At 43.8% G+C, this 21,873-nt stretch overlaps 1 protein-coding gene across 1 annotated transcript; it reads right to left on the bottom strand.

Moving 5' to 3' along the window:
- Positions 1-259: 259 nt before the first annotated feature.
- On the bottom strand, positions 260-7,312 carry LOC122000836 (transcription termination factor MTERF9, chloroplastic-like). The gene is made up of 2 exons (XM_042555309.1): positions 6,051-7,312; positions 260-321 (listed from the first exon to the last, which is right to left on the bottom strand). Exon 1 carries the CDS (start codon positions 7,244-7,246, stop codon positions 6,083-6,085), a length of 1,164 nt encoding a protein of 387 aa, XP_042411243.1. The 5' UTR covers positions 7,247-7,312; the 3' UTR covers positions 260-321; positions 6,051-6,082.
- Positions 7,313-21,873: the final 14,561 nt, after the last annotated feature.

Below are 21,873 nucleotides of genomic sequence, written 5' to 3' on the forward strand. Positions count from 1 at the left end.
CACAACCACGCAGTTTATATGCAGATACAATAAAAACACAACCACACAGTTATATGTAAATCTAACAGCCCACTCGGCTGTACCAAAACCAAACACAACGGAAATATAATGAACAACACATACAAACTAAAAACGAAGACTGTAATCGGCTAGGCTTACACCACACAACAAAACAACACTCCAGAAGCAAAACCGGAGCACAAAGCTAAATACACTGATATATAAAACAAATAAAACATAAACGGAAACGGTAAGTCTTCTGATGTGACGTGAGGGCCGGCAGGCAGGATACTCCAAGCGACTCCATAAACGACCTGGTACCTGAAAAAGATAGTGTCCACGAGGGTGAGTTCAACAACTCAGTAGATACCAGTTGACATGTATAGTAAACTATAACAAATAGTAATAATTATGGAGTACAGTCTCCTAGACAAAAACTGGAAATGCACAATAGAAAAGGGCTGAAGAGAATTGTACTCACCAGGGCCTCCTATCAGAATAGTCAGGTCGTCAGACCGAGAGTATCATAAATCCTGTATGCATGTCAAATATATGCATCCACCCAAATGCAGCATATAAGTGCAGCAACCACAATCAGTAAATGCATATGATGCCAATGTCATGGTCACCCCTGACGCCAGTCAGCCATCTCACACACGATGGTGAGACCGAGTGGATAGGGGTTGTGACAACCGTTCACTCTGTCATCACTGCTCCTGATGAGTGACCGAGTGGACGGGATGATGTCGGAGTACACCTATCCTCCTACCCCAAATCATAAATGGGGGAGCTCAATGCTCTCATCTCCCGGTACACAATGACGGGGAGGAATATCTGCCGGCTACAACACTGCGTCACACTACCCATGAGCGAACCAACGGAGCCTAACAAAGTCCAGCCGTCTGTCAGCTACCACGCTGCTACACTAATCTAGCGGAGCCTAGCAGAGCAGAACTGTCTGCCGGCTACCACGCTGAGTCATCAGACCAACGGAGCCTAACAGCAGAACTGCCACACACCTGTCTGACATACCACTAACCCATGAGTGGTGGTGTGTGCAGATCCATGTAACTGGCGATGTGCTCGACAATAATGGAACAGACTATCGCACAGCATGCAATCATGCGAGATGATGCATGACACTAAGCATGGCAAAATCCTGAACAGCATAGCAATATCCATATATACATAAAATGTGTACCATAGGACAATGAACTCAATCAAAGGTACACCGATCAGATAAGGTATAAAAACCTAGATCCTAAACATAATCAACACATGGTTGTATCACTACCCCTATAAGCATGTATAATCAGGTAGGTACTAACATGAAGTGCATAATAAGTAAACCAAACAAGCATGTAACAGGTATCGGGTAGTGACCAACCGAAGCAAAGACGAACATAATCATTACTAAAGGTTATAACCTACTAAACATATTAACATGACATTATCAAAGATAAGTCAAGGTACCCGCCTCCAATAAGAAAGGATCGTATCCAGTCCAAATCCCTCGTCGAGACACCGTCTCAAATCAAAGTCCTGTAGTACATGGTATCCAGATTTAGCCAATTATATATAAATAAATTAGCTAAATCAAATCCTCGAGAAGCTAACATAAATCCAAATCCAATTATAAACCCTAATTAGATCATCTAACTCCTCAATCATTTCTAACTAATCCCGTCGAATTAGGACTTGCAATAAGCAAAATCCATCACAACAACTTAATCTAAACCAATTCATAAGAACTCATCCAAATCCAAGATGATCGCTGATGGCTCACGGCCGTAAGGGTTCCCTATCCAAACAGAATGACCGGTGCTGTGGATCACCAGTGAACAGTGTTGGCCAAGCTACAAAGACTGGCAGACAAACAAATCACAACCTCCAACTACAAATTAAACTCGCATCACTACCAATCTGATATCACACTTCTTACCTCAACACCAAACACCACTGTAGGGCTGTCAACTCTCTTTTCAGGGTTGAAGCAAGGACCTCCAAGGTGGATGGTGGACTCAAGAGGCCCAAATCTGAATGCCCGAGCTGTTGTGTCACTGTCGAATATGCCTGCTGTCGGAAGGAGGTCCTGTCGAACCCAAGGTGAGCTGCTGGATCAAAGAACAACCCACAGCACACAAATTTCAAATTCACATGACACAATACCTATACCTCACAGCCGTGTTTATTGCTCCACAGCCCTCAGCTAGTTGCTATCCATCCACCAGACCAAGAAGAAATGATCACGAGTTCAACCAATCATTCAAGAAAACAATCGATTTCATCTTACTTCTTCCTCTCCACTGGTTGGAGGTGATTAAGGATCCGGCGACAGTGCTAGGGCACGGTGAAGCCGGCTGGTGGCGTTGTTTCGTGCGGCAGCAGCGCTATGCAGAGGTGCGGCAGTGAGGGACAGATCTAGGGCACGGTCCTTTCCCCCCTTGGCCGTCACCTAGGGCAGAGGTGTGGTAGTGCTCGGGTGGCTCCAAGTTGTCTTCACACTAAGAGGGCCAACGACGTGGGAAAAGAAAATGAACTCGGCACCGTAAGGAGATCGGCCCGTGTTGCTAGATGGTGAGGGAGATGTTCGGCGCGGCGAAGAGATGAGAAGAGGAAGAAGCTTCGGCGCCGCACAGAGGAGAAGAGGAGACTTTGGGTTGGGGAGATTCGGCGGATGGTTTGGGAAAGAAAAAGAAACGGAAGAAAGGCAGTGTCGAGGGAAACGGCTCGGCAACGGCGGTTTTGGGAACAAGAAACGATGATGGTAAGGCGGAAGGCGCGGGTCGGTTGCAGTAACGGGGAAGGAGAGGAAAAGTAAAAGAAAAAGAATATTAAAATTCAACTTTTCCTCATTTAAATGGGATAGTCTAAATAGGCTTTCCCGAGCCTAGTTTTTATCCCTGTAACCCTAGCCATACGGGCTCCGAAAAATTTCTAAAAATTTTGAAAAATTCTCTTATGGTGTTTCGCCTATTTTCGATATTTTACACACACACACACAAATATATATATAAGTTTTCAAAATATCCAAATCATGTACCATAATTTTAAAATTATCAAATCGTGTACCCACTTTTCGTTTTACCCTCGTTCTCAAATTAATTCGACTGGAAAAAAAAATCACTCAAATGATTTTTTTTTTCTAGTTAAATTAATTTCTTTCTGTGTTTAAAAAAATTCATTATCCGATTTTGACCAAAACCGGCTGATTGATCTAGAGAGCTCGCAATGACATGAAATCAATTCCTATGTGTTCGTCTAGTTCTTCTGATTATAAAAATACTATCAAACATTAATCGACTTAATATATTTAGAATAATAATTTTTTAAACACGAATGTGTCTAAAAAAAAATAATTCATATTCAAAAAATCGCCGCTCTCAATATATTGGATCAAATTGATGTTCGATAGCATTTTTACAATTAGGAAAACTAGATGAACACATAAGAACTGGTTTAATGTCATTTTGAGGTCTGGTCTATAAGCCAGTTTTGGCCAAAATCAACTGATGAACTTAGATATCTCAAAATGACATGAAATCAGTTCCTATATGTTCATCTAATTCTCCTGATTGTAAAAATGTTATCAAACATTAACTTGACCCAATATATTGAGAGCAGTAATTTTTTAAACACAAACTAATTTTTTCGATACATTCGTGTTTAAAAAATCACTGTTGTCAATATATTAAGTCAAATTGATGTTTAAGAGAATGAATATAATCATAAGACCTAGAAGAACTCATAAGAGTTTGTTTTACTTCATTCTAAGCTCTCTAAATTTATTAATTGATTTTAGCCCAATGAAGCTAAATTGATTTTATTTAGATTCATTTAGTCATAGTTTCAAAAAAAATTACTGCTCTCAATATATTAAGTTAAATTAATATTTGATAGCATTTTACAATTAGGAGAACTAGATGAATATATAAAAATTGATTTCATATCATTCCAGGATCTATATGTCCCATCAGTCGATTTTGGCTTAAACCGGCTCATGAACTTTTCGAACAAAAAGAAATCAATCTGGAAAAAAAACCAGTCTACTAATTTTTTTCCAGTTAAATTGATTTGAGGAAAAGCGTAAACAGGAAGTGGATACATGATTTAGTAATTTTGAAACTATGGTATGTGATTTGAGTATTTTGAAAATTTACCTACTGGTTCGGTATAAAGCTGAATTCGATATATATTGGAATCCAATATGGATGGTCTTTTCTACAAGCATAGAGAAATTAAGAAACTTACTCGTGGATACAATCTGCTCATGGTGGCAAAAGGTGACTACGCTCGTCTCCAGCACTCCCGTCAACCAGTCCCAGGGCCAACACGGAAGAGAAAAATCACAGGTGACTACTAGCACATAAGGGAGATATTTACCTCGGCATAACCGAGATTCAAACCCCAAACCTCATGGTGACAATACCTCATGCGCTAACCACTAGACCGTCCCGATGGGACAAGATACAATCTGCTTATGATAAGACTTCATATGGGTTTGATATACTCTTATCTTCAACGAATGACCCAACATTCAATGCGGGTCAAAGCATATGATTACTGAGCTGATTGAATGCAATTAATGAGAATAGAAATTCACTCTTCTTAACAATAGATACTGGGGACTTCTTGGTTCATAACGCTATTGCTCTAGGTTTGCATACAACTACATTAATTTTAATAAAAGGTGCTTTAAATGCACATGGTTCCAAGTAAATGCCAGATCAAAAGCCCCTAGAATTGGCTCCACGGATATGGAGAGGGTAAATTCAAGTATATAGGCAGAAGGCGTATTGTAAGATTCATATATTCAGGTTTGCATATTTAATTGATTATATTTTCTCATATTGAATATTATTGATTATTTTGTAATAATAATATTATTTATTTATTTATTTGCAGAATCATCCTTCTCATTGTGGCACTTGGGCAATCGATTGGATGGACTCATGCCGCAAAGGCAGCAATTGAAGATAAAACAGAAGAAATTACAGTGATATTAGAAAATAAATTGTCATTTATCCCCTAACATAATGTCAACTATCATAGAAAATGCACAGGCCTATGATGCTATAAGAGTGCAAGAATAGAGAATCAGGATGACAATTAATTTGGCGGGACTAAGTGAAAGAAAAACTAAGGATCAAGAAGTTTTTAGAATAAACTTGTTTCCTCTTGATTATCAATACTAATAGCAACCTGATCGCATAACCAGGTTAAAGTTTGAGTTCCAGTACAATACAGGCATAATAGACTCGCAAGGAACTGGGCAAGAATTCTCTTTACAAAAAAATAATAGGGCGGAAAATTTTGACCTAACAATCAAAATTGTCAACAGCAACACACTTTGAGTGATTGCAGAATAGAGATATTGGCATATAATCCAAGGAGAATCCCAAAAGCAAAATGCCTACAAGAACTCAAAATTGTTCTCATAATAAAACATGTTTGACGTCATTCTCTCAAACAGCAGAGTCAAAATACAGTGCAACAACAATCAGTGAGTTGGATACTGCAGGAAGGATGGACGAAAAGTGCTTGAAGAAAATTGATATTTCTATATGTGTGACAAAAGGGATTCACTTATAGTACGCTAGCTTCAAGAGGAAGCAGTTGGCATGCTATAGATCACTACGTTGACTAAAAATTTATCAAATAAAATTTGGGAATGTCCAGAAAATAAGAAATGATATTGCATCTATTATGTTAACTTTCAAATCATAAGAATATGCAAACATGATCTAGAATAAGTAGGGATATCATCTGAATAGCATAATTACCAGGATAAATTCAATTATATACCAATGGAGCTTCCTTTAGGCATGTCTCATGAACAGGACTTGCTATTCATGTTTTTGGCAGAAGATAATCAACCGCTGAAGGACATTTCGAACCTGAAGCTTATTATATGACGAGAACTATTTCTCAAGTATACAAACATTTTGTTCAGATAATATCAAACAGGAATTTCACATAAATACTCAAGGTCACAATAAGAGTGGTTTATAATCACAGCTGACATTGTTTAAATAAGAAGAATCTCAAACCTGATTATAACCGCAGAAACCCTCCCTCATGTTTACCCAGAATGCAAAGCTAGAGGAATTCCTTCCTGGCCCTCCAAAATCTTAACCACTTCAGGGACCTCTTCTTTATAGGGGATAACAAACTTCTCCACGAATTTCTTATCTGAGAACGTCACAAGAGTAGTAAACTTGCACTTAACAGTCCATAGCCTTTTAGATTTCAACATTTCCACCACACGAAATCGAGGAATCATTCTCTTCTTCAAACTAAATCCGAGAAGGGACGGATTTTTGGCGATTCGGGGAGGCGTGCAACCAACTTCCTCGACATAAAAATGCATCTTTTTGCGTAGCTCGTCTACGGATAGAGACAAGAAACTTGGCGACTTCCTTAATGCCTCGGAGAAGTCTGTCTGCGACCAACCAAGGCTCATGAAGAGGTCGCGCTTAGCCTTGAAGTTTTCTTTACTGACAGTTTGGAGAATATAAAGGGTCCACAGATACATTGGGGATTGCCTAGGCATCCCCAGCTCGTCGGCTCTATCGACCAAAGCATGAAGTGCTTCTGGTTTCTGGCCAACAAATGCTGGGTGGAGTCTCGCTGCTTGAGACACTCTATCTTCAGAAATACCGCACTCTTCCCTCAGGAACTTTAAGTTAGGAAGTATTCTTTTCTCAAGGCTGTACCAGAGACACCAACGATTCTTCTTGACAATCTTGACGAGAAGCTCCCTCGATCCAAAGAGTCTTTCCCATATCTCCAACTTGGGGAGTATAGAACGTTTCAGGTTAAGGGTAAGTATGGAGGGATTCGATGCAATGATCTCGATTATGTCAGACTTCGAGAAACCCATATCCACAAAAGATCGTAACTTTGGGGCCAGATTATTCTTCACATCGTAGACAATGAAATCAGGTAAGAGAATGACGATCTTCTTGATATAGGAGTCCTCGAAGCCCTCGGATCTCAAGAAGTTGAGAACAACGTCGGCTTTCTGGGTGGATTTGCCGCGGGATAGTTTGGAGACCTTGGATGCCTCGGCGGCGGATAAGCCCCACGAGCGGACTAGGTATTCGGCCATGGAAAGTGGTTTGGAGGACGGACCATCCGCCGCGGCGGCAGCGTCCGGGAAAATCGAGGAAGAGAAGAAAAATGTGTGGCAGCCGGAACGCAAGGAGGCCAAGACGCCGCTGCGGCGTATGATCGAGGGCCGCATAGCGGCGACGCTTGTAGCAGTGAGGTCCCTGGCCGCTGCGGCTGTTTTGTGTCACACTGTTCGATCCGGGTCGATTCGGAGTAGACCTATTTAGATATATAAAATCATAAAACCTAAACCCTTTTATATATATATATATATATATATATATATATATATATATATATATATATATATACGGTAAATTAGAGAAAAATCTCCAATCATAATGTTAACTTTGTATATAATTCTCATGTCCAAAAAATTTTATTTCCACTCCCTGCATGTAAAGCAATACGGTTCGACCGGACCAAAGTGATCGGTCTAAAGCTGAAACGACTGCTAGACCGCTTTACAAATTTGGCAAAATAAGGCAATATAAAAATTAATTATTAAATTTTAAAAGTCAGCTAATATGAAATTTAGCCACTTGAATTATCAAACAATATAAAAATCATTATAATATTATTGAACGTGTCGATAAAAAAATATAATAATTTTAATCAAATTACTATAATAATAGTACTCTATACTAGGATCGAGTATATTTTCTATCAAAATTAACCCTCATATTTTTCGGTACAAATAGTATAAAAATGAATATAATTCCTATTAAATTCAGCACATTAAACTAAAATCGAGTATATTTTGAGGTGAAAAAAGAATCGTACTCAATTTGATAGAAAATATACTAGATTCTAAGTTAATATACTCAATTTAAGAAGATTTATACTGATTTTTAGACTTTTTGTACCTAAAAAAATCATGAATAATTAGGTAAAGATGTTTGACTGGGGAGTGAAAATAAAAATTTTCATGGATAAAAACTACATGCAAAAATTTATTTACTAATAGGAACTACATACAAAATTACCCATATTTATACGTAATACTGTAATACAGTTGAGAAAAAGTTAATTTTTTTGTATATTATAATAGAATAAATGTCCCACAACGTAATGTAATATAGATGGGCAACGTATCATATTTATGATGTAATGATTAAACATTAATTTTCAAAAATTAACAATTTCAGTTCCCCACTCGATTTTCACATCTTTTTCCTCCGCTTTCTCGATTTGTCCTCAAATCCTGCAAAAATGGTTTCACATCTAGCCTTTGAAAAAAAAATTCTTCATAAAATTCTCCTTTTTTCATGGATTTTTTTTTTTTGGAACTTTTATAAGCTCGTGATTTGTCTGATGTGCCATTGTGGATTTTTATATATTTTTATATTAATAATTTCTAACTAGATTTTGGAGCGTTAATTTTTAGCTTTTAGTTTGATTAGTTTATGCTCAACGGTTAAAGATTTTTTTGCTGATAGTGTTGAAGATTCATCAAGTTGGGTGCATCGATACATTATCTCCTTTCAACATTGATATGCAATTTATTTTGTATCTATAATATTGTTAAGTTAATATGTTAAATGCTTGGATAGCTCAAAGAAATCGTATATGATTTGTTGTGTTTAGAAATAAATATATTGGGTTGCATTTGGTGCACTGAAAGATTTATTTATTAATTTTATTTTTCGTAATTGGTGTTATTTTTGTTTTTCCCACCATTTGTTTTACATTGATTCCATTCTCATCATATTCCATTCACGTTTATCAAAATGTCCCTAATGATAAAATTTTATTAGTATAATCAGAAATTTATAAAAAATAATAATAATAATTTAATTATCCTGGGATGCACACGTTGCAGACACCCAGCGGTGAAAGAGGGGGTCCGGTCGTACAGTGGTCAACGACACATAAAAATCAAAGTCAAGATGGGTAGACCAATGTTTTGGCCGAGCGGGGAGGTCACCTCGCCGATCGGCCTTAATGACGCCTAGGTCGGCGCGAAGACAACTCGATCACAGGTCGGATTTCCGATGCTCAAGGGGTTTCGGATAAAAGAGGCAATGCGCCAACCGATAAGTCCGCTCGAGCCGAGCTACCAAACGACTAAGGCTATATGCCCGTCCGAGTATGCGACCGAACGGCTCACCCGCTCGGCCTAGTAACAGACAAGAGGAGGACAAAATAGACAGCTGGCGATATTCTTCTCGAGACATGCGCCGCCGACAGACCGCATGGTCGGCGACCAGACCGGACAGAAGATTGTACGATGGAAGTTTCCACTGTCATGTCGGAGATATGCTCGGACGGTTGTGGTATGGCGTCAGACACACTTTTCTGACGTCCATTTTGAGGTATGCTTTGAGGAGCGTGCACGTCTCAGGAAGCGTGTACGCCCTCCTCGGGATCCTATATAAGGACCCCCAGACTTCGACGGAGGTATGCATGATCATCTACTGTAGCTCTTTGCCTCGTTATTCTGCTTCGATCTCTTCTCGCCTGACTTGAGCGTCGGAGGGTTGTCACCGGGATCCCCTCCCCGGCTCGGTTTTGCTACAGGTTCACCAGAATCCACGTCAGCCCAGAGTCTACACGGAATCAGCAGAGAGCGTCACGTCCCCAGCGTCCGTCTACTCGACTCTCGGACAGGATCAAATTGGCGACGTCTGTGGGAACACACCTGGATCCGGAGATGAGACGATGGAAGAAACTGGACGTCAACACACCGTGACGCTTTACCCAGAAGAACTCGACGCGCTCATCCAGGCGCGAGCAACGAAGATAGTGGAGCAGCAACAAAAGGCTCACGCCGAGCGGCCGACATAGCAGGCCACCTTAGCGTCAGGTGGCCGAGCGACACTAGAAGATCGACCGGAACAATTTTCTACGTGGGCGCAGAATAGAGGCCAGACTGGCACACCTGAAGAAGCACCCGCTGCCCCTATTCCATTCCATCGGGCCTTGTTCCAGACTCTGTCCGAGCTGGCCCAAGCCAACCAGGGATCATCCGATGAAGAGCCCGTGCGGGATGTTAGGAAGGGGAAGCCGCCCCGAACCGAGTCATCCCCCGAGCGGATCAATCGCCAGTTCTCTGAGGCAATCCTACAAGACCCGCTCCCGAAGCATTACGCTCCTCTAGCGATCGAAAAATACAATGGTACAACCGACCCGGACGACCACCTCGGTAAGTTCGACAACGCCGTTACTCTCCATCAATACATCGAAGGAGTCAAGTGCAGGATCTTCCTCACCACCCTGTCCGGCTCTGCACAACATTGGTTCTGGAGGTTGCCGGACGGATCGATTCGAAGTTTCAAGCATTTCCGGACGGTCTTCCTCCACCATTTTGCGAGCAGCAGGTCAGTTTTTCAGTTATATTCTTTTTCGGTTATAGAATTTATCATAGTTTCTCGAGCAAGGACTCCCGTATCGATCGACCGGGTTTCCATCATATCCGAGCCACCGGCTCGATGTTGAAAACCCCGTACCAATCGACCGGGCGTATATTATTCGAGTCACAAGCTCTATGTCGAAAACCCCGTGCCGATCGACCGGGCGTATATTATTCGAGCCACAGGCTCTATGTTGAAGACCCTGTGCCGAACGGCCGGGCGTATATTATCCGGGCCACGGGCTCGATGTCGAAGACCCCGTGCCGATCGACCGGGCGTATATTATCCGAGTCGCAGACTCGATGTCGAAAACCCCGTGCCGAGCGACCGGGCATATATTATCCGAGCCACCGGCTCTATGGCGAAGACCCCGTGCGAATCGGCTGGGCGTATATTATCCGAGTCACGGGCTCGATGTCGAAGACTCCGTGTCGATCGGCTAGGCGTATATTATTCGAGCCACCGGCTCGATGTCGAAAACCTCGTGCAGATCGGCTGGGCGTATATTATCCGAGCCACCGGCTCGATGTCGAAAACCCCGTGTCGATCGGTGGGCGTATATTATCCGAGCCACCTGTTAGGACCAAAAGTAGCTAGAGGGGGGGTGAATAGCTCGTCGCGTGCTCGTTGCTCGGTGTTGCTTGTTTCTTCAAGAATGCGCAGCGGAAAATACATAAACAAACACAAACACTAACACTAGGATTTTACTTGGTATCCACCTCACAAGAGGTGACTAATCCAAGGATCCACACCAACGCACACACCCTCCACTATGAATAACACTCCTTTATGGTAACTACCAAAGGCGGAGAAGCCCTACAACACTCTCAATACAAGAAGAAGAAAGGAAACAAGTTAAGCAAAAGCTTACAAGATGTGCAAGAAAACCCTAACCCTAACTTCTTCCTCTCCTCTTGACTAGATCTGACTTGGAAAGCCTCCAAGAACCTTCAAGAACGGCGATCACGTGTTGTAGAGAGCGTGGAGGAGCTGGAATGAATCGAGAAGAGCTCGTAAAGAGATGCCGAAGACCACGCCCGCTGCGGCTTTAAACCCGACGCAACGGTGGATCCCGATCGATTCTAGCGAATCGATCGAGGCTTTCAATCGATCCACGGATCGATCTGAGGCGCGTTCAGGGGCGCTCGATCGATCCACGGATCGATCCGGCCATTCTCGCGAAGATCGCCCGATCGATCGGCCGATCGATCGACCTGATCGATCCACGGATCGATCCGAGCTTTCAATGGAAGAATGATCGATCCATCCGATCAATCCACGATCGATCGATCCACGGATCGATCCAAGCACTTGGTTTTGCCCAAAACCAAGTCCCAAACCTCCCTAACCAACATCCGGTCAACCTCGACCTGTTGGTACATCATGCCTCGTGATCTGGTCACTCCCTTGACCTGCCAGACTCCCACCAAGTGTCCGGTCAATCCTTTGACCCACTTGGACTTTTACTGTCGTGCAGTATCCGGTCACCCATCGACCTACTTGACTTCCACCGATGTCCGATCAACCTCGACCCATCTGGACTTCCTTCCTTGCCAAGTATCCAATCACCTCGACCTTCCTGATTCCCAACACCGATGTCCGATCATCCTCGATCCATCTGGTTTTCCTTCCTTGCCAAGTATCCAGTCAATCCCTTTTACTTCCCAACACCGGATGTCCGATCATCCTCGATCCATCCGATTTCCTTCGCCAAGTATCCAACAATCCTTCGACCTACTTGACTTCCCAACACCGATGTCCGATCATCCTCGATCCATCTGGATTTCCTTCCTTGCCCGGCTTCACTCACTGGGACTTTTCACCCAGCTTCACTCACTAGGTTTTCCATCCGCCTAGCTTCACTCACTAGGACTTTCCATCCGCCTAGCTTCACCACTAGGACTTTCACCGGCTTCACTCACCAGATTTTCACCGGCTTCACTCACCGTGATTTCCTTCCGCCTAGCTTCACTCACTAGGACTTTCACCGGCTTCACTCACCAGATTTCTTCTGCCTAGCTTCACTCACTAGACTTTCCGTCTATTCGATCACCCTCGACCTACTTGACTCTTCTTCAATCATCTTATTGTCAAACATCTAAACCCCAACCAAGACTCAGCTGGTTACTCAGTTCCATCGACGGATGGATATGCACCAACAATCTCCCCTTTTGATGTTTGACAATACCACAATAACACTTACAATCCCACATGTAAGTTAGGCTAATCCTATAGCTCTTCTTCATGCCACTAGGTAATGAACCCATAAATTAAGCTTTTCATTCTCCCCAAGAGGGCAAACTCCCTCTAGGTAATGAAAACCTAACTTACTTCCTTTCATTCTCCCCCTATTGGCACACATCAACCCCCACTAATAAAACACATCAACCCGTCTTTGGACACACATCAACCTATGCTCCAATTTTGGGCACACTTCAACAAATCCATTTGTTGAAGACTCTCCCCCTGAAGAGTTGCTCATCGTGATCACAATTTCACTCATTGTGATCAACTCAATATTGAAGGTCCCATACCCTTCATTATCCTTAAACTTCTCCCTCAATGTTGATAAATACCCAACCTTGAGCATTTTCAACCACTTGAGTTGCCACTTGAAATGATGAGGATATCCACTCCCCATTTATCCCCATTTCAAGTTTAAATGCTCAACCATGAGCATTTTCTTTAAAGAAGGTTAACCACCTTCCAAGGTTCATGAAAAATAATTTTCATGCCTTTAAAGAGTCCCTCCCCCTAAAGACATGGTGGTAACTTCTGTCATTGCACCAACAATGACTTGGAATCCCTAAACCTTTAGGAAACCCAGATTTAGAAGTTTTGAGGTTCAAATGTTTAAAATTTGACACAAACCTCGACCTAAACTTCAATGAAGTCTTCCTTAACCATTTCATCCTTGTTTTCAACACGAAAACACCCTTTTTATGTATACAAATGTATTTTAAGGGTTTGGAATGGTTACATAGACTAACCATGGTTCAAAGATGCTGAAGTCAGGCCTTCCCAGCCAAAATCAGCAACTTGGATCGATTGAAGTTGGGTTCCAATCGATTGAACCTTTATGAATCGATCCACGGATCGATTCAGACTCCCTGGATCGATCGGCTGATCGATCCAGCGAGCTTCTGCTCGCGGGAATTACCGTTAGAATCGATCCATGGATCGATTCATGGAACTCCAATCGATCCATGGATCGATCGGAGCTCTGATAGTTGCTGAAATTCCTTTTCAGTCAACTTCAGAAACCCCTAGAAAATTCTACAAAAATCCAAAAATTATGAAATTTCGTGTAGACATTATTTAGGGCATACTTAATCATGGAAAAATAGTTTTCTATGAAAATACATCATATTTTCAAAGATTGACACAAACTTGAAAACTTGCAAAAACTTTAGTGTTTTTCTTCAAGTTTGTGTCTAACTATTCAATGGTGATTACTATCAAAAGATAGCCTTCACCAAGGTTTTCCAAAACATTTTAAAATATTTTCAAAACCAATATCCCATCATGTTCCTTGGGCTTAATGCACATGACTTGTACATTAGCTTTCCCAATGATGGGAACACACATAACTATGTGTTTTGATGAATCTAAAACTCAGACGAATGCACTAAATCAACATCTTGAGTTTTGTTCATCATCCTAACATCTCACTTGTATCTAATGTGCACTAAAACACATACAAGTCACCTTATAGTCTTTGTGAGATGTAGGATTTTGGTTTTGCCCTATTCTAGGGATCATGCATATCTATCTAGGCATTTTGAGAGGTAGACATCCACAGAGGATGTTACTTGTTGATTTACTTGTTAAACAAATGTCACTTGTTTATTCCACTTGTTGTAAACAGATGCCACTTGTTTAACTAATGCCATATGTCCTTAATTTTTAAGGAAATAAACATAATGCATGATAATGTTGTGGCATACATCAAAATAAAATAGCTTTCAAAAGAAAGATTCCTATAACTACATGATGTATGTATGGCATGACATGGTATTTTTGTATTTTTCATGATAAGTCATGAATGCAAAATACAAATAAGATAAAATATGATGTCATGGCATATTATGAGCAAACAATCATGGCATGGTTTAGCATAAATAAAATATACCTAGATTACTTATCTAAGTATCATTAATCTTAGCTAATCCTAAAACTTAAACCCTAGATTGCCCAAAACGCTTCAAGAAAGTGCCAAAACCTAAGTTTGCATTTCTTATTCCCTTGATTAATTTATGCCAATTAAAATAAACATGTCCTCAAATGTTGGCATATTCCATTTTTCCTCAAGAGTAGCACTTTTAAATTTAAGGCCCGGATTGCCTTAAATTGCCTAAGAACATACCAAAATCCCAACTTGATAGTTCTTATGAATTTCCCAATATGTGCCATTTAAGATTAAAATCAATTCTTCCATCATTAGGCACATTTTACTCTTTCAAGGAGTAAGTAATAATTTCATTTCATTTTCAAAGGTTAACAAAAACCTTGAAAATGCTCCTTGAGTGTCAATTTCCTCAAAGTTGGGTTAACCACCCTTCTAATCGGAGTTGACACTCTCTAACCCATCTATGGGGTAGAGAAGATGCTCCTAGGAACCCAACACCTATTGGTGCTCCTTGGATGCTCTAGGTACTTACTAGGGATAACTTCCCTAGATACCTTCCTAGTGACCTTGTTGGGCCTCTTAGAAGCCTTGGTCACATTTTCTAGGTCAACTCTAGGGATAACCTCCCTTGTGACCTTGTTTGTGACTTTCTTAGACTTCTTAGAAGTCTTAGTCACATTTATTGCAAAAATACTCTTAGGGATGACTTCCCTAGTATTCTTGGCTTGACCACTAGACCTAGGGTTTGTTCCATAACTATATGGAACTCTATGGTAAGAGGGCACATCCTTCTTAGCCTTTGGTTTGTATCCCAAACCTCTATGGCCATTGGATGGCTTTTGTACCCCTAAACCTAGGTTATGCTCATTTTGCCCTAATAGGATATTTTCCATCCTTTTTAGGGTCTTTTCAATTTTATCAAGTCTTGACCTCAAGACTTGATTTTCCATCACTAAGTCCTTAGTTTTTGGTTTTCCATTAAGTTCATGAGCATTTTGGTTTCTAGGCTTGTATCTTACATCCTTAGAGTTATCGCCTAGGTTTTTACCTACATTCCTAGCCTTAGGGATAGTAGTTTTGGCATGTAGGGCCACATGCTTTTCCTTAAAACCCTCATGCTTCCTATTCTTATGGTAAATCGCATTAAAATGATAAAAATTTGACCTAGCATGCTTTTTACCATTTTGCAAGGAAATAGGCTCAACGAAAGTTACCTTCCTTTTTACCTTGGAGGCTCCCCCTTGACTAGTGCCTCCTTGAGCCTTGACCACTTTCTTCCCCTTGGGGCATTGACTTCGATAATGCCCTTTTTGTTGACACAAGAAGCACACAATGTGCTCCTTGCTCTTCTTTGTCCCGGGGGTGGTCACCTTGGGCTTCTCCTTGCCCTTTTGTGCCACTTGGCCCTTCTTCTTGGCCAAGTTGGGACACTTGCTCTTATAGTGCCCATGTTCCCTACACTCAAAACATATTATATGATTTTTATTATTAATTGAAACATTTATACCTTTGCTTGTAGGGGTGGCATCTTTTTCTTTGGATCCGGAGGTAGAAGCTTCCTCTTGATCGGACCTTGATTCTCCTCCCTTTGATTTTTCTTGACTTGTGGAGGTAGAAGCTTCTTCCTCCTCTTGATCTCTTGACCCGGATGTAGAAGCTTCTTCTTCTTCTTGATCCGGTGTCACCAAGGATTGCTCCCCCTCAATCCTAGAGGTGGAGGCTTCATCATCTTGAATGTGAAACAAGGAGTATGCTCCCTCCTTGTTCCCTTCGGTGCATTCCCTTGAGGATGAAGCTTCTTGGATTTCCTCTTCTTCGGAGGTTGAGTATCTCTCAACCTCGGGGTCCTCCTCTTGGTCTTGCTCCAAAGAGTCACCCTCTTTGGATTCTTCATGATCTTGTACAGTGGAGGGGATCTCTTCATGAAGCTTGGCCAATTTGCTCCAAAGCTCCTTGGCATCTTCGAACTCTCCAACTCGAGCCAAGATGTGGCTAGGCAATAAGTTGACCAGAAGCTTGGTCACTTTGTCATTTGCCTCGCCCCTTTGAATTTGCTCTGAGCTCCATCTGCTTTTCTTTAGAAACTTGCCCTTGGAGTTTGTTGGAGCTTTGAAGCCTTCCATTAGAGTAAACCATTGCTCTATTTCCATCATAAGAAAATTTTCGATTCTTGATTTCCAAGAATCGAAACTTGTAGAAGTGTATGGTGGAGCCACCCTTGTATCAAATCCAAGTCCATCTTGGAATTGCATCTTGAAGTTGAGCTTCTTGAATTCTTTGACTTTGATGAATTTGCTCCAACTTCTTCACCCTCTAGCTTTTCTTGATATGCTTGACCCTTCCGGCGATGATTCCGGTGAAGAGCAACCTGGCTCTGATACCACTTGTTAGGACCAAAAGTAGCTAGAGGGGGGGGTGAATAGCTCGTCGCGTGCTCGTTGCTCGGTGTTGCTTGTTTCTTCAAGAATGCGCAGCGGAAAATACATAAACAAACACAAACACTAACACTAGGATTTTACTTGGTATCCACCTCACAAGAGGTGACTAATCCAAGGATCCACACCAACGCACACACCCTCCACTATGAATAACACTCCTTTATGGTAACTACCAAAGGCGGAGAAGCCCTACAACACTCTCAATACAAGAAGAAGAAAGGGAAATACAAGTTAAGCAAAAGCTTACAAGATGTGCAGTAAAAACCCTAACCCTAACATCTTCCTCTTGCAATAGATCCGCCTCTTGACTTGGAAAGCCTCCAAGAACCTTCAAGAACCGCGATCACGTTGTAGAGAGCTGGAGGAGCCGAATGAATCGAGAAGAGCTCGAAAGAGATGCCAAGACCACGCCGCGCTTTAAACCCGACGCATCAGTTGATCCCGATCGATTCGAATGTTCGCGATCGAGAGCTTTCAATCGATCCACGGATCGATCTGCAGGATATCAGAGCTCCGGATCGATCCACGGATCGATCCGAGTTTCTGATCACGATAACCGATCGACCGATCGATCGGGACCTCCGGATCGATCCACGGATCGATCCGTGGCTCGTCATCGAAGAACGGATCGATCCACCGATCGATTCACACGATGAATCGATCCACGGATCGATCCAGACTTGGTTTTGCCCAAAACCAAGTCCCAAACCTCCCTAACCAACATCCGTCAACCTCGACTGTTGGTACATCATGCCTCGATCCGTCACCCTTGACCGCCAGACTTCCCCACCAAGTGTCCGGTCAATCCTTTGACCCACTTGGACTTTTACTCGTCGTGCAAGCATCCGGTCACCCATTGACCCATTGACTTCCACCGATGTCCGTCAACCTCGACCCATCCGACTTCCTTCGCAAGTATCCAACAACCTTCGACCTACTTGATTCTCCCAACACCGATGTCCGATCATCCTCGATCCATCTGGTTTTCCTTCCTTGCCAAGTATCCAACAATCCTTTGACCTACTTGACTTCCCAACACCGGATGTCCGATCATCCTCGATCCATCCGATTTCCTTCTCGCCAAGTATCCAACAATCCTTCGACCTACTTGACTTCCCAACACCGATGTCCGATCATCCTTGATCCATCTGGATTTCCTTCCTTGCCTGGCTTCACTCACCAGGACTTTTCACCTAGCTTCACTCACTAGGGTTTTCCATCTGCCTAGCTTCACTCACTAGGACTTTCCATCTGCCTAGCTTCACTCACTAGGACTTTCACCTGGCTTCACTCACCAGGATTTTCACCTGGCTTCACTCACCAGGATTTCCTTCTGCCTAGCTTCACTCACTAGGACTTTCGCCTGGCTTCACTCACCAGGATTTCCTTCTGCCTAGCTTCACTCACTAGGACTTTCCAGTCAAGTATCCAGTCACTCCCTTGACCTACTTGACTCTTCTTCAATCAATATCTTATTGTCAAACATCTAAACCCTAACCAAGACTCAGCTTGGTTAACCAGGTCACCCTTGACCTGAGGGATATTGCACCAACACCACCGGCTCGATGTCGAAGACCCCGTGCCGATCGACTGGGCGTATATTATCCGAGCCATGGGCTCGATGTCGAAGATCCCGTGTCGATTGGCTAGGCGTATATTATTCGAGCCACCGGCTCGATGTCGAAGACCCCGTGCCGATCGGCCGGCCGTATATTATCTGAGTTGCGGGCTCATTGTTGAAGACTGTCGAGCGGCGACGTTAAACTCTAGAGTCGAACCGGCGACTATAAACCCTCCGGCCTAAAGACCGTCGAACGACGACGTTAAACTCTAGAGTCGAACCGGCGACCGACTATAAACCCCCTGCCCTGAAGACCGTCGAGCGGCGACGTTAAACTCTATAGTCGGACCGGCAACTATAAACCCCCCGACCTGAAGACCGTCGAGCGGCGACGTTAAACTCTAGAGTCGGACCGGCGACTATAAACCCTCCGGCCTGAAGATCGTCGAGCGACAACCATAGGGTTCAGCCTTGGCATCGCGTAATCCTAATGGAACTTACGGAAGAGTGATGGTCTTGTACTCGACTGTCGAGCGGTAGCTCGAAGATCGAGAGGCAAAGACTCGCACGAGTCAGACAGCTCGCTCGAATACACACGGCAATTGGACGAGCAGTCAAGGAAAGGCCAAAGAAGGTTCATTGATCAAAATTAGCCGAACGGCGAGTACACATAGTGAAATAGGCCGAACGGCCAATACACATCCACGACTTCACTCTAAATAATTAAAAATCTCGTCCGGAATCGTGGTCAGAAGATCAGCATGATTGCGGACGAGAATAGTGAAATCCTTAGGAAGCCGACCCTTGGTCTTCAGAAACTCAGCCGTGGCGGTGATGGCCAACTCGAACGCATGGACGAGCCGAGCGCAAGCTTTTTCAACAAATTTCTACGAGCGGATGTAATTCTGCTGCATGACAGTGACTCGGCCAGGTTCGACCTCCTGATATTCTTTGAAGGCAGCTCGGGAGGCCTCCAGTGCGCCTTAAAAAGTCTTCAGATCACTCTGAAGAGCGGCCACCTCCGCCGAACGACCATTTTTCTCGGCAGTGAGCAGGTCGGTCAACTCGATGACTTTCAGCTCAAGCGTCCGGACCTCAGCATTCTTCGTCTCCAGGTCGGTGATGGCCTAATTCTTCCTGGTGGTGGCCAAAGTGATCTTCTTGTCGTATGTTTTGACCTGGGTTTCGAGCCGGTCCACCATAGTCTGCAAGCCTGAAGATTTGTGTCACTCGGCCTCTAGCAGTTTGTTGGTCTTATTCAGGTCGGCCTTCAGCTCGGCATAAGAAGGGCCTTGAGGGAGAGCCCCACCGGAGACCTTGAGCTTTTTGAACTCCTCTTCAAGGAAAGCTAAGCGGTGGCATACCGCTATACTTTCCACCCAATGCTGCAACCCGGTTAAAAGAAAAATAGTCAATACCGAACGGAGAAGAAGAAATGATGGCTTGTGATAAAAATTACCCCGGTGGTTTGTTGCAGATAGTTGTTGCCGAGCAGCCCAAGGGGCATCAGACCCACGCGCGCTCGGGCGTCCTCCCAAACTTTCGCGAGGGGTCCCCGAACGGTTAATAAGTGTTCGGGGCTCGTCGGTTGATCGACCGCCTGCATATATTCCTCTGTCGATAGATGGAGTAAGGCATTGATAGTCCTGCGCTGGCCCGGAGTAGACTGAGCGGACGCGGAAGGGGCGAAAGATTGTCCGACCGGCTCAGAGCGAATAAGAGATCGCTTGATTACCCATGGAGCCGGAGGGAGCGAGCTGAGAGGCTGAGCAACGACGGGGTCGGAAGGCCAATCTCCTTGAGATAGGGTCCGGTCAGAAGACAACACTTCCACAGTCACTGGAGCCGGTGGAGGAGGATCGTCTATCTGCTCGGACACGTGAACGGCTGAGGTAGCCGAGCGGGTTGGTGTGCCCGTTCGGCGCCGTTTGCGTCCAACCAAAGGGAGTTCGTCATCAGAAGACTCGGCTTCCTCAGGCCGAGTGGCCGGTTGCGTAGTTGATGGAGCGGTCTCTCCAGCTGCATCAGTAGTGACCGTCCGAGCGACAGACGCATCGCCCGCCGTCTGCACCTCTTCGCTCTCGCCTTCATGAGAGTCGATCGGGGTGATGCCAAATCTCTCCACCTCCTGCGCTGCAGCCGCCTCTATCTCGACGGCCTTGCATTTCAGCATGCCGAACACCACCGATTTCATCATGGTCTCAGCTGCAAGAAAGAGAAAAGAAATCAGTTAGACTCAAAGAAAAGGAGAGAAAGTTATTTCTTACCAGGGTCGTTCGGAAGCCGCGTTCGGATCGGGCTTAAACCAAATAGATACAGCATCCCTTCAGGCAGCAGCTTATGGATGTCCAGTTTCAGCCCGACCAGTAGGCTAGCCGCATGTAGAAAAGTGGGCTCGGTCCTGTACCTTTTCAGGTCGGGGGGAGGCGGCAGCGAAGTTTGCCATTGGGTTCGGAAGGGTGGCGGCTCGGGAAAACTCAAAAAGAAGAAATGATCCTTCCAATGCTTGTTGGAGGTAGGCATTTTATCAAAGAAAACTAAACCGATCCGAACTTGAAACAAGAAGGTGTCCAGCTCGGACTGCTTGGGATAGTAAAAATAATGAAAAATCTTAGGCTTAAGGGGGGTGTTGTGCACTCGGAAGAGCACAACTACGCCGCACAACAGCCTAAAGGAGTTAGGCACGAGCTGATCGAGCGGGATGCGAAAGTAGTTGCACACTTCTATGATGAATGGGTGGATTGGAAACCTAAGGTCACCTACGAATTGGTCGCGGAAGAAGGTAACAATGTCGGCCGGCGGGTCATGAGGTCAGTCAGACGACTCGGCCAGGGTGAGTTTATGGTCAGCAGGGATGTCATATGCATTAATCAGTTTAAAGGCATCTCCCGAGTCGAACCGACTCTCCATAGATTGATACCAAAGGTCAGGAGAGGGGGCGGACGAACTGGCCATGATCGGAAAGTGAAAACGCAGAGGCTTCGTCGGAAAGATCGACGGAAAAAACAACGAGAGAGGCGACGCTAAGGAAAGCGAGGGGAAGCAGAACGCGAAAACAAGAAAGGATCAGGGAGCTTACAAAAGTAGACCTATGAGAGGGAGGGGGAAGATCGTCGGAGCACTGGAGGTCGAGGAAGCCGATGAAGCACGCAGAAGCAGCAACGATGGAATAGTTGTCGGCGCCTGTGCTTTATAAACATAAGGCTCGGCCAACCGTAGCCGTCCGATCCAGGTCATCGAGATCGAAGTCGACATCCGACCGTCAAATTCAAACCGTCG

Source organism: Zingiber officinale, chromosome 7A (genome assembly GCF_018446385.1).
Source record: "Zingiber officinale cultivar Zhangliang chromosome 7A, Zo_v1.1, whole genome shotgun sequence".
Taxonomy (NCBI): Eukaryota; Viridiplantae; Streptophyta; class Magnoliopsida; order Zingiberales; family Zingiberaceae; genus Zingiber; species Zingiber officinale.